The sequence below is a fragment of the Ochotona princeps genome, chromosome 17, assembly GCF_030435755.1.
Source record: "Ochotona princeps isolate mOchPri1 chromosome 17, mOchPri1.hap1, whole genome shotgun sequence".
Taxonomy (NCBI): Eukaryota; Metazoa; Chordata; class Mammalia; order Lagomorpha; family Ochotonidae; genus Ochotona; species Ochotona princeps.
In genome coordinates, this window is record NC_080848.1 from 11,265,772 (window position 1) to 11,279,492 (window position 13,721).

At 46.5% G+C, this 13,721-nt stretch overlaps 1 protein-coding gene across 1 annotated transcript in view; it reads left to right on the plus strand.

Moving 5' to 3' along the window:
* The first annotated feature begins 352 nt into the window (after nucleotides 1–352).
* ERN1 (endoplasmic reticulum to nucleus signaling 1) overlaps nucleotides 353–13,721 on the plus strand; it is an 84,051-nt gene continuing 70,682 nt past the window's right edge. The window contains exon 1 of the mRNA XM_004592980.2: nucleotides 353–587. Coding sequence (XP_004593037.2) covers nucleotides 534–587 — 54 coding nt within the window. The 5' untranslated portion in view covers nucleotides 353–533. The remainder of the gene's footprint in view (nucleotides 588–13,721) is intronic.

Consider the following 13,721-nt stretch of genomic DNA (forward strand, 5'->3'; position numbering starts at 1 on the left):
TTCCTCCCTGCAGCTTCAGGATGACTCCTTGCAAAGGGCAACCCAGGGCTGCTCGAGGTGCCGAGGGCAAAGAAAGGGAAAACTGGACCGTAACGGGAACGACCAGCGAGCCCCGGGCGCTCGAGCCTGCTGGGATCTCCCTTCCGCTGCTGCAAGCCCCGTCACCGTAGCCGCCTTCGTCCCACTTTGCAGCCACGGTGGCCGCAGGATCTGGGCGCGCCCAAGTCCCTAGGGCCGCCTGGTCCCGCCCCCGCAGAGACTCCGCCCAGAGCCAGCCTCACGCCCCGCCCTCCCGCCGCCCCACGCCCTCCCGCCGCAGGCCCCGCCCCTCGCCCCCGCCCCGACCGGAAGAAGCCGCGGCGCCCGGCGCTTAAAGGGCCGGGAATGGGGGGCGCCACCGCCGCCTAGTCCGCTCTGCGTCCGCTGAGACGCCGCCGCTGCCGCGCTGTCGTCGCGGCGTCCCCGCCCGTCCTCTCACCGCACCGCCTCCGGAGCCGGCCAGCCGGGCCCGGAGCCAGGACCGCGTCCCCACCATGCCGGCGCGGCGGCTGCTGCTGTTCCTGGCGCTGCTGCTGCCCAGCCCTGGGGTGAGTGACCCGGGAGAGCGGCGTGGGGACAGCGCGCGGCGGGCCGGGTCGTGGCCGGCGGAGGGCGGCTGCCAGCCGGGGCTGAGGCGCCGGCGGGGCGTGGGAGCTCTTCGCCGGACGGCCACGCCGGAGTGTCCGCCACCCGAGCGGCCTCGAGGCCGGCGCGACTGTCACGGGGCAGCGGCTCCAGGCGCTCCGCGGGCTCCGGGCGCAACTTCGTGGCGCTGTGGGCGGCACCTCGGTGTCTCCGGAAGGCCCGGGCCCTCTCTGGAGGCCGCCCACCTGCCGGACTGTCCCCCATAGGTGGGCGCGGAGCCGACGAAGGAGGGGGGAAAGAGGCCAGCGTCCGTCCCCAGTCCCTCTATCGGACTTTTTAAAAAAGAAAAACACCCTAGCTTTGGGTAGGGCAAGCGTTGGGAGTGGGTGAGCGTGTTGACTCCAGGGCTGACTCCTGTCCACCTGCCCCAAAGGTTTCTTGGGATTCGCTTTTTATTTCAGTGCCAGCACTTCATGGAAAAAAGTGAAAACAGTGGGCATTGGGCACTTCTGGGACCGGAGATGTGGCGGCCCAGAGCTTTGAATGCAGGACCTGGTTCCCAGTGAGAGCTCCTGCTGCCGTCCCCTTCCCAGTCCCAGGAGGTTGCGTTCATTTGTTCACCGCCTTCCCTCAGGCTGTATGTGAATTAGGCAGAAGAGGACATTTTGTGGACAGGTGGTTGTTCTTTTTGTCTTTTATCTCCCCTGTTGTGGTTAAATAACCTAAATAAGTGAGTGCCCCCCCCCAAAAAAAGCAGATGCGTTGTTCAGCATGTGGGCATGGCACATCAGGGCGGGCTCTGTGTAATGACTTCTCTGAGGGCACTGTGTGCTCTCTGGTACGGCACATCGTGTGCCAGGTGTCCAGCCAGGTGGAGAACGGGCTCGTGTGTACCTGAGTGCCAGCTGCCCACGGGGACCCTTTGAACGGTTAGGCATTTTTGATCAAGAATGTGCTGCTGGAGTGACAAGAACTTGGAAGCAAAGTAATGAAAGGGAACTTTTTCAAATTCAGGGAAGTTGTCAGAGACAAATTTTGTTCAGGGTCAAACTTTTGCAAGTTTTTCTTTTCATTTTCTTTCTTTCTTTTTTTTTTTTTTTTTTTTTTTTGTTTAAATAATCCACGTTCACAGCTAGGGTCAAGTTTTCAACTTGAACATGTCACCTTGATTGCTTAACTGCTGCCTGGCTTCTGATACTTATTTGACACAGAAATTGATCATTCGTGTCATCAGTGCTCTGGTTTTCTGTTCACTTCTTTGCATTTGCTGTTCTTGCATTGGATGCTAGCGTTTTTATGAACAAGTCACTTAAGCCAAAGAGCCGAAATAGCAATTCCCGTTTCGTTGAGATCATACTTTCTGTTTGTGTAAATATCTACAGATTGTACTTAGAAATCCAAGCCTGTCAGACTTCATGGTAACATTACAGTCCCTTTCGAAAGGTTCTGTTGTAGCATAACAGCTTTTGAGATAAAAGGTCAGAATTCCAGTCCTAGAATTTTCTTTGAGGTAGAGTTTAACAATTATTTCTTTAAAATTCAGAGTGAAAGCAAAGTTTGCAGTCAGAGGAGGCAGCAATAATGCAGAGAAGGCAATTGCTGTGAAATAGTCAAACCTGGTTTATTTTGCTTCTTTCCTGGTCTGTGAAATGGGCAGCAGCTAACACAGGTGAAGGAGGTACCTTGTATGTAGTTGATAATAGATGGAAAATCCGCTTGCCCTCAGGGGTGCTTTTGACAGCCAAGAACTCCTTTCAGGTCTCCCAGTTGGGTTCAGGGGCCCAAGCCCTCCTGGGAAGGAGAGGATAAAGAGAAAACCATGCTGCCACCCTCTGGCTCACTTCCCAGATGCCCACAGAGGCCTTGCCCAGGCCCCGGAGGGAGCTGGGCATGCAATCCAGACCTTGTGCTGGAGTGCCAGGGACCCAGTTACCTGAGCCATCACTGCCGCCTCCTGGAGTCTGCCTTAGCAGGGAGCAGGAACTTGTACCTGCTGGGCCACTTGCGTGCTCCTGCTGCATGCGCGTGCATACACACACACACACACATTAAAAGAAGTTTACTTATTTACTTATCTGAAAGGTGTAAAGACAGAGAGAGAGAGAGTGGTCTGTCACAGTTTATTTTCCAAATGACTCTGACAGCAGGGCTCCTGTCCTGGTTCCACAAGGATGGCGAGGCCGAGCCCTCGGACTGTCCTTGCTGACTTCCTAGGTGCATTAGCAGGAAGCAGGATTAGAAGTGGAGCGGCTGCATGTGGGCCACAGCCTCAGTCTCTGATGAAGAACCAGTGCTTTGCAGACAACACTGTGGTTTTCTTTCAGTGTTTATCTGATTGAACAGTGAGTTACTCTCGGCTCCCAGATCCAGAAGCAAGTAACATCATGTTACTGTTAAGCATTTGAAACTGGTTTTTGTTAAAACTAGATTTTGTTTATTTAATCAGTGTTTTCTTTCTAGATCCAAAGGTACCTAGTGTTAATGTTATTTCATCACTGTCATTAGTTCTCATTTTATCAAGTTGAGATGCCACCTCTCTCAGTTGTGAAAAAAATTGTTAGGTAGCATGTGAGACCACATTTCATTATTATTATTTTTAGCTAGCATATCTTAGCATATTTTAGCTAGCTTATTTTATTTGGTCACTATTTTGGTTTTATTTTTATTTTTTTTGAAGATTTATTTTTATTTGAAAGTCAGATATACAGAGAGGAGGAAAGACAGAGAAGATCTTCCATCCATCGATTTACTCCCCAAGCGGCCCCAACAGCCAGAGCTGTACAGTCGAGCCTCTTCCAGGTCTCCCATGTGGGTGCAGGGTCCCAAGGCTTTGGGCCATCCTTCACTGCTTTCCCAGGCCACAGGCAGGGAGCTGGATGGGAAACAGGGCCACCGGGATTAGAACCGGTGTCCATGTGAGATCCTGGAGCATGCAAGGTGAGGGCTTTAGCTGTTAGGCTGTGGCACCGGGCCCACTATTTTGGTCCGAGAAGGGGAAAAAGATGCTGTGAACTGAGATCCATGGGAGATCCATCCATGAAACATGCTGTACATCTGACAGATGAGACTTGACATGTCCTTACCACCTATTCTGGTATTTATCATTGCATTAATTATCCTAATGGGGCTTCTCATGATATTTGTTATACTGATGCTATGAGTAGAATGGCTCATTAAGTTCATGCTATTAGGGCTGCTGGTCAGACATTAAACTGTAACTGCACTTGTGTATTATTTTGTTGACTCACTTGTCAACACAGTTTTTTTGCAATAGTGAAACTTCTCAGCACAGAAGAAAACATGTGTGAGGGTGTGTGAGAGTTACTCTTGAGTTCAGTGCTTGCCAAAGTCTGAATTTAGATCCATTTTTCATCATATCTCAACCAAATACAACCACCTGCCTGGGATTCGTGCATCTAGTGATTTGCCTGCCTCAGGCTTTTTTTTTTTTTGTAAGATTTACTGATTTTATTTAAAATGAAGAAAGAGAAAGAGAGGGACAGACAGATTTGCCATTTCCAGGTTCACTGCCTCAGATGCCTCTCTGACAGCCAGGGCTGGACCAAGCTGAACTCAGGAATTAAGAACTCCATCCCCTCCCGTGTGGGTGGCAGGGACGCAAGAACTTAAACCATCACCTGCTACTTCTGAGGTGTATTAGCAGGAAATTAGGTAAGGACCATGGAGTGACGGGGACTGGAACAAGGCACTCTGGTATGGGATATGAGTGTCCGCAGTAGAGGCTGACCCAGAGTCACAGTGCTTGAACAGTCATTGGATAATTCATTTTAATTGGAAATTCTTTGATTTCAAGATCCATAGAAATCCATAGATTCAGTCTTTTGCTTTATAACGGTCAGCTATTCTCCCTGAAGAAATGATACTGGGGAGAAAAGCCTAATGTACCATTTTAATGGATTTGGTTTTTATTTTTCTCCAGTAACTCGGGGCCTGTAACCTAGCAATGTGATTAGAGTATGATGCTGGCTTAAGAAATAGGGCTGGTGAATCATAGGCTGTGAATAATAAACATGCTGGTTGAACGCATTTCCCAGAAGCTGGAGGTCTCCCCCGCCCCCATCTTTGTCTTTACCCGTGCTCGGTATGTGGTTTCAGCCTTCCCTGACTTGGTGCAGCCCGTTGTCAGATACACACATGACCCGCAGGCCAGCTACAGGCTGGATAAGCTAGGACTTGGGAAAAAAAATAAGAAAGGAGGATTGATCTTAAGGTTTTTACATGTATTCCTTTTTTAAATTTAAGTTAGTTTTAGATAGTCTGTGCCACTTGCCATCGAATGGTCTTTGTTTCTGAACAAAAATATAGCAAATACAGAAGTATAACAATAGATATTTTCTGTGTTCAGTTTTCCCTCCATAGTGTTTCCTATAATCTGTTTGGAAGTCTTCTGAGTACCACATGACATTGGCCACTTTATGAGGACCTTGGTAAACCATCATCTGTGTAGAAGGCAGATGAGCTTTGGGTCTGGGGTTACAGTTTGGTTGGGATTGACATGTCGTGTTTGTCCAGCTGTCACCCCATCGGGGTGGTGGTTGTGGATATGGTTTGCAGGGTTTTTTTTTTTTTTTTTTTAAGATTTATTGTGTTTTTATTGGAAAGTCAGATATATACAGAGGAGGAGAGACAGAGAGGAAGATCTTCCGTCTGCTCATTCACTCCCTAAGTGGCTGCATCGGCCGGAGCAGAGCTGATCTGAAGCCAGGAGCCTAGAGCTTCTTCCAGGTCTCCCACGCAGGTGCAGGATTCTGAGGCTTCGGGTGGACCTCAACTGCTTTCCGAGGCCACAAGCAGGGAGCTGAATGGGAAATGGGGCCACCGGGATTAGAACCGGTGTCCATTAGGATCCCGGCGCTTGCAAGGCAAGGACTTTAGCTGCTAGGCTACTGTGCCAGGCCCTTGTTTGCAGTTTTTAACTATTATATGGGAAGGTGTATTTCCTTTTTGTTTCAAGCCTTTTTTATGTTTTATGCTTTCTGTATAAGAACTTTTTTTTTAAATCTCATAGTTATATTTATGATAGTGATGTGAGAATAGATAAGACTAAATTTAAAGAAACAAAAACTTAGCTATGATGCTGCTAGTCAAACATAACCCCCTAACATTTTTAACAGCTTTGTTTTGATTAAAACACACACAACTTGCACATTTAGTGTGTACAGTCCAACAGTCTTTAGTATATCCACAGAATTGGCACCATTAAAAGAATCAGTTTTAGGACATTTTCATCATTTCGCAGAGAAACTCCATCCCCAGCAGCTGTTGTTTTTTTTTTTTTTTAAGATTTATTTTATTTTTATTGGAAAGGCAGATTTACAGAGAGGAGAGACAGAGAAAGGTCTGCTGGCAACTGGTACACTCCCCAAGAGGCTGCAACGGCCAGAGCTGAGCCAATTTCCAGGAATTAGGAACTTCTTCTGAGTCTCCCACATGGGTACAAGGTCCCAAGGCTTTGGGCTGTCCTCAGCTGCTTTCCCAGGCCACAGGCAGGGAGCTGGAAGGGAAGCGGAGCAGCTGGGACGTGAACCAGCTCCCACATGGGATCCTGGCATGTTCAAAGCGAGGAACCAGCCACTAGGCTATTGTGTCAAGCTCCCCTCCACCTTGTAACTCTTACTCCTGGTTCCCCCAAATCCCCTATATGCTGGCAGCCGCTAATATACTTTTTGTCCCTACAGATTTGCCTCTTCTGAACATTTCATATGAACTACATCATATCTGGGTTTTGCAGCTGGTTTCTTTAGCACCATAGTGTCAGTACTCACCCATGTGTTATTCCTTTTTACCGTCAAGTCGTAGCCTGTAATATGGAAGTGGCCACACTTTGTTTATCCGTTTATCAGGTGATGGGCACTGAGTGGTTTCTACTTTCTGCCTGTTAATAAAAAAAATACAGTGAACATTCGAGTAGAAATATTTAAATTGATGTATATTCATTTTTGTTTTGTACATAGGGGTGTATTTTAAAAGTTTATGGGAATGAAATGTTTATTTTAAAACAGCAGTATTAATATCTAAATTTTTTTGGTCATACATGTTTTTCATGATCTTTATGAATGCCTAAATACATGTAGATTTTAAAGCTTTTTGAGGCCCTCCCCCAAAAAACAACTTTTTGAGGCAAAAATAAACTTATATTGAAATATTTTTGAAAATAATTTGAAGACAGAAGGACAGAGAGGGAGGGAGAGACAAGCGGAGGTGTTTGATCTGCTGTGTCCCTCTCCCCAGGTAGCCACAACAGCTGGGGCTGGGTCAGGCTGTAGCCGGGACTTCATCTGGCTCTCCCCACATGGAAGGTTGAGCTCCAAGCACACTGGTGGGAAGCTGGACTGGAAGCAAAGTGGCTATGAATTGAGCCAGCATTCCAGTATGGAATGGTGGCATTACAAGTGGTGACTTAAGCCCTGCCCACACCACTGGCCCCCTCCATTTACTGTTTGAAGTAACCTGTGTACCTTGGAATGGGATTTCTAGGTCAGATGATAACAGTATGTTTGAATTTGGAAGGACTGCAGTACTGTTTTCCATAGGAGCTGCATTATTTTACACTCACACTATGGTGTATGAGGGTTCAGGTTCATGTCCTCACCGACACTTGCTACCACCTTTCTGATTTGCTGTGCTTGGGTGTAGTTACACTTTTCTTCACTGACACATAGTGATAGTACATATTTGTTCATGGGGTACAGCATGACATTTTGATACTTCTGTGCATTGTGTAATGATCAGGAGAGGGTGATTATCAGCTTAGGCTGTTATTATTTTTTGTTTGTTTTGGGAACCTTCAAAATCCTCTTCACTAGCTGTTTTAAAATGTTCAGTTAGTTATTCTCAGCCCTTGCTCTCTGGTGTTCTGGAACATTCGAGGATTCTCTTCCTCACAGCTGGACCCCAAGCACCTACGCACTGTCCTCTCCCTCTTCCTCCTTCCTCCACACTCTTTCTAGGCTCTGGAAACCACTGTTCTGTTTCATTATGGCTTTTTGTTTGCATATCTCTGGTGGCTAACCCACTAATATTTTGATATGTGTTCTTCCAGGTATTTTTTTCTATGTGCATATTTACATGGATATTGTTCTCTCACAAACTGAAACATGTAGATCTGTATCAATTACTTTAATTCTGCAGCATAATCCTTATTGGCTGTAAAATACTTCCCTTAAAATATGTCATCTAAACATTTAGACATTGAGGTTGTTAGTTTTCATTACTATAAAAATGTGATGAATTCACTTGTTGCTAAACTTGTAAGATTTTTATTTTTAATTAGTTTTTTTAAAAATATTTTTATTGGAAAGTCAGATATACAGAGAGAAGGAGAAACAGAGAAAAAGATGTCCCATTCTCTGATTCACTCCCTAAGTAGCTGCATCAGTTGCAGCTGAGCTGATCCAAAGCCAAGAGCCTCTTCGGGTCTCTCATATGGATGCAGGGTCCCAAGGCCTTCGGCCATACTCCATTGCTTTCCCAGGCCACAAGGCGAGAGCTGGGTGGGAAGTGGAGCAGCCTGGATATGAACTGGTTCCCATAAGAGATGATGTTTGCAGGGGGAGATTAGCCAATTGAGCCATTGCTCTGGGCCCCAGATTTATTTATTTATTTATTTTAAAAGATTTAGTGTTTTGTTTGAGAGGCAGATTTACAGATATAGAAGAAGAAACAGCAACAGGAATCTTCCATAACCGGGTCCACTCCCCAAATGGTCACAATGACCAGAGTTGGCTGATCTGAAACCAGGAGCCAGGAGCTGCTTCCAGGTGCCCCATGTAGGTGCAGAGGCCCTAGGACTCAGGCTGTCTTCTGCACTATCTCAGACATGTTAGCAAGGAGCTGGATTAGGGGTGGAGAAGCTGGCCCTGCAGACAGAGGCTTCATCTACTCTTCGCACCAGCCCCTTTATTCTGACTTGCTGGCAGGGTCCCTTGGCCTTGCAGTGGTTTCTTGGCAGCTTTCTAGTAAATGTGGTGCTCATGATAATCTGGAATAATTCTGTAACTTTGATTTTGAGGGTAACCCACATCTTATTTATTATGTGATGCTTTGTAATGTTAGTTGTGAGGCCGTTTAACATTTCCCTCAACATTGTTTGTAAATCAAAGTGGATGCAGGAAACAGCATTGTGAGGCGGCAGGTGAAGTGCCACTTTTGCCCCAGCTTTCTTTATTAGGATACTGATGTGAATCCAGCCTGTTCCACTTGCAACTAGTTCTCTGATGATTAGCTTGCGAAAGGAGCGAAAGACGGCTCAAGCGCTTGGGCTCCTGCCACCCACATAGATCACTCAAATGGCATTCCTGGCGTATGGCTTTTTCCTGGCCCAGCCCCAACTACTGTGGCTATTTGGGGAGTGAACCAGCAGTTGAAAAGTCTCTCTTTCCACCTCATTGTGCTTCTTGAATAAGTAAGTAAATAAATCTAAGAAAGGACCAAAGAGTTGATGCATCGATTGTCCCTTTTGGAGGCTAAAATTCTTTTTCATTTTTTATTTTTGTTTTATTTTAATTTTTAAAGATTTATTTGTTTTTATTGGAAAGTCAGATATACAGAAAGGAGGAGAGACAGAGAGGAAGGTGTTGCATCTGATGGTTCACTCCCCAAGTGGCCGCAACAGCTGAAGCTGAGCCAATCCGAAGCCAGGAGACAGAGCTTTTTCCAGGTCTCCCATGTGGTTGCAGGGTCCCAAGGCTTTGGGCCGTCCTCCACTGCTTTCCCAGGCTACAAGCTGGAGCCTCAATGAGGAGTGGAGCATCCAGGACACAAACTGGCACCCATGTGAGATCCTAGCACATGCAAAGTGAGCATTTAGCCTCTGTACTATGTCGCCAGGCCCAGGAGGCTGAAGTTATTTCTCTCTCTCTCTCTTTTTAAAGATTTATTTGTTTTACTTGGAAAGAGTTTTATAGAGGGGGAAAGACAGATTTTTCTGTCCACTGGTTTACACTAAAAATGGCTGCAACAGCCAGAGCCAGGCAGGCCCGAATCCAGGAGCCAGGAGCTTTTTCCAGGTCTCCAATGTAGGTGTAATGGCCCAAGGACTTGGGTTGTCTTCTGCTTTCCAAGGCCGTAAGCAGGGAGTTGGAAGGGAGGTGGAACAGCCAGGACATGAACCAGCACCCATTGGGATCTCTGTGCTGGCAGGTAGAGGATTATCCTGTTACACCACTGTGCTGTCTCCTGCAGTTCTTAAGATATATGATGTGGAACCAGCACTGTAGTGTAGCAAATAAAGCCGCTGCTTACAGTTCTGGCATCCTGTGTTTCAGTCCTGGCTGCACCACTTCTTATCCAGCTCCCTACTAATGGCCTGGGAAAACAGTGGAAGACAGTCTAGGTATTTGGTTGCTCCACCTGGAAGAACCAGACTAACTCCTGGCTTCAGAATGGCCCAGCCGACTTTAAAATAAATAAATCTTAGGGGCCTGGCACGATAGCATAGGGGTTAAAGTCCTCGCCTTGCACGCGCCGGGATCCCATATGGGCGCCGGTTCTAATCCCTGCAGCCCTGCTTCCCATCCAGCTCCCTGCTCTGTGGCCTGGGAATGCAGTCGAGGACAGCCCAAAGCCTTGGGACCCTGCACCTGCATGGGAGACCTGAAAGAGCTCCTGGCTCCTGGCTTCGGATTGACTCAGCTCCAGCCGTTGTGGCCGCTTGGGGAGTGAATCATCCGACGGAAGATCTTCCTCTCTGTCCCTCCTCCTCACTGTATATCTGCCTTTCCAATAAAAATAAATACATCTTGGGCCCAGCGGCGTGGCCTGGCGGTTAAAGTCCTCGCCTTGAATGCGCTAGGATCCCATGTGGGCACTGGTTCTAGTCCCGGCAGCTCCACTTCCTGTCCAGCTCCCTGCTTGTGGCCTGGGAAAGCGGTCGAGGACAGCCCAAGGCTTTGGGACACTGCACCCACGTGGGAGACCCGGAAGAGGTTCCTGGTTCCCGGCTTCGGATCGGCGCAGCACCGGCCGTTGCGGCTCACTTGGGGAGTGAATCATCGGATGGAAGATCTTCCTCTCTGTCTCTCCTCCTCTCTGTGTATCTGACTTTGTAATAAAATGAATAAAATCTTAAAAAAAAATAAATACATCTCATATATAAACACATAAGTAAATCTTAAATCAGCAGATGGAAGATCTTTCTGTCTTTTCTTCTCTCTGTATACCTGATCTACCCAAATAAATCTTGAAAATAATGAAAGTAAAATAAAATGTGTCCATCCACTATTTTGGTGTTTTCCCTAAGAATATTGAGGTACCACCTGACAATAAAGTAAGGCCTTTCGTGTTGTGTTTTTGTTTTTGTTTTCCTACAAATGTACCTGAATTTGTTTTCCCAAAAGAATGTGTTCCTTTCAAATTAACCACCCCTTTAGGGTCAGTTTAAATGTTACACAAACAAATCTTTTTAAAACAACTTTTCAGTTACTTATTTAACAATTTAAGCCACTTAATGCTTAAACTTAAAAAGGAACTTTAAAAAACACTTACTCATAAGCCGATTGTTATTACACAGTTTAAAGCACTTCCCAGTTCCTTTCCATCTTTGCTTCACATTGCATTTTTCAGCAAAATTATTACTTTGATTGATCACACAATGTATTGGGAGCAATTGGATTTGATTTTTTACTTGTTAAAATGAACCCATCTTCAGTTGAGTGGGACATTTTACTTAGGGAATTCAAAAGTACATGCTTTCAAGGGTGTTTCAAAAAATTTTCCAGTGCCCGACGGTGTGGCCTAGTGGCTAAAGTCCTTGCCTTGAACGCGCTGGAATCCCATATGGCCGCGGGTTCTAATCCCGGCAGCTCCACTTCCCATCCAGCTCCCTGCTTGTGGCCTGGGAAAGCAGTGGAGGACGGCCCAAAGCCTTGGGACCCTGCACCCATGTGGGAGACCTGGAGAAAGTTCCTGGCTCCTGGCTCCTGGCTCGGGATTGGCATAGCACCGGCCGTTGCGGTCACTTGGGGAGTGAATCATCAGATGGAAGATCTTGCGCTCTCTCTTCCTCTCTGTGTATCTAACTTTCCAATAAAAATAAATAAATCTTTAAACAATTTTTCCAGGAGCATTTTTAGCCCTGAAGGCATATATTAATAAATGTGAAGTTTCCCAAGCTAACTGGGGAATGTATTAGCCTGTGAGTTGGGGGCTTAGTAGTCCAATACGTAGGTCTCAAGTCTGCCCCAGCAAGTTCAGCTGAAAAGTACAATGCACTCCCGTGGGTTACCCCAAGCACGCATTAGAAACTTGGAAGATACATGCTGTTTGGCATGTTATCATACCTGAACATGACCTTTCCCTGCCTGTTGGAAGTAAAATCACTCTCCTGCTCTACCCACCAGAGTGGACAGATGAGGAAGCTGAAATGAGAGAGACTGGTGGTCTGTCCAGGGTCATGTGTGAGAAGCAGAATTGAACCGAAATCTCATCTTCCCGATGTCGGAAAAAGAGCAGCCCATGTAAATGTGTATGTTCTGGTGTGTTTTTTAGAACAAGTCTGTCCAGCTCTTCCAGTTACACACTGAGGGGCTGGCCAAGCCAGATTGTCATGGGACGTGGAAGCTGAGGACCAGTCACTAGGTTTTCTTGTGAGCTGAGGGCAAATGCTCAGCTCACGCTCATTGCTTCCACAGGAGTTGTAGTTTCCCATCCTTTGTTGTGGAACTGCAGAGATGCTGCTGTCCTCATTGGAGAAGTTCCAACCACGAGACTCAGAGCTGTCTACTCTGAGCTGGCTCTGGAGCAAGTAGGAATTCTTAGGCCCCTAAGCTTAATTCATTGTTTATATCTTTGCTTGAGGTCTAATAATATCCAGGCAGGTGCATATTTTCCAGTAACATCTTGCCCACTGATGTGTCTAAAACAGCAAAACTGAAAGTTCATGTCTAGAAGCCTTTAACCAAAGTTACTGTTTCTTAGTACAGCACAGCCTTCACCAAGACATCGTGAAAAGACTGAGTCCTCAATTAACAAGTGGATTTTCCAAGAGTGTGCCTTTGCTGGGCCAGGCATTTCTGGCACCAGGGGTGGGTCTGGGATGATGGAGACAGGGTAGGCCATGACTCTGGGACCATGATAACAGAACTCAGGATAGCTTAAGCGGGTCTTGGAGGCAGAATATATTGAGAAAGGGAGGGGAAGCCATGAAGGTGCCCTGGGTGTTTGTCTTACTTCCTTTGTTGGTTTGCAAGGCAGGGGCCAAATCTTAAGTGACATTTAATGGTGTGTTGGTCGCACTCATTGTAATGGACACTTAGCAAATACTGATTCAGGTCTTCTCTGGCTTCATGAAGACTAGTAGGACAAGAGTTGTTGTTAGCATCAAGCATGTGGAGTGTGGGTGTTTTGGGAGAAGGGGATCAATGTTCCTTCAACCAAATTCTATATTCTGTAGTGGGGAATCTCACCAGGATTGTTTTTCCTTCGGAGTTGGAGGAGCTTCTGGGATACCTGCTTGGATGGACATGACCCAGAGTGAGAAATGTTGTTTTACTGGTGCCTCGTGTCAATAATAAGATTTTTCTCATTGCCAAACCCTGAGAGATAAATGGTTTGTGGTCATTCCATGTCAGTTTCATTTCTCACTTGGCATGATGTTTAACTGTTAAAAATGAATCTTGATCCATTGTTGCTTTCTTATGTATTAAACATGATTTCCTTAGTTAGTGGAGTAATTTATAATTGGAATTCAAAGCCATCCTGTCCTCCAGTGCATTATTCCTCACCACCTCCGCCCCATTTCAGATGGGGGAGTAAGTGTTTAGGCCACGGGAGTGTTCGTCATGGAAGCTGAATTTTTTTATACATTTTCTGAACCAACAATACTGTCAAATCTCTGGAACTTGAAATTGTTACTGATCACCAGTTGATTCAGAGGAGTTTGTTGACTAAGAGAAGTCACCTCTACTGTGTCTTGAGGCTGATGGGCCGTGGCTTCTGAGGCGCCTCCGAGAGTGAGAGAACACCTCTGTTACTCCCATTGGTCACTTGTGGCACTGTCTGCCTCTTGGTTAGTCACGTGGAGTCACACGGGCAGTTTTTGAAAGACCCAGACTTCATCCAGTGAATAATACCAGAAT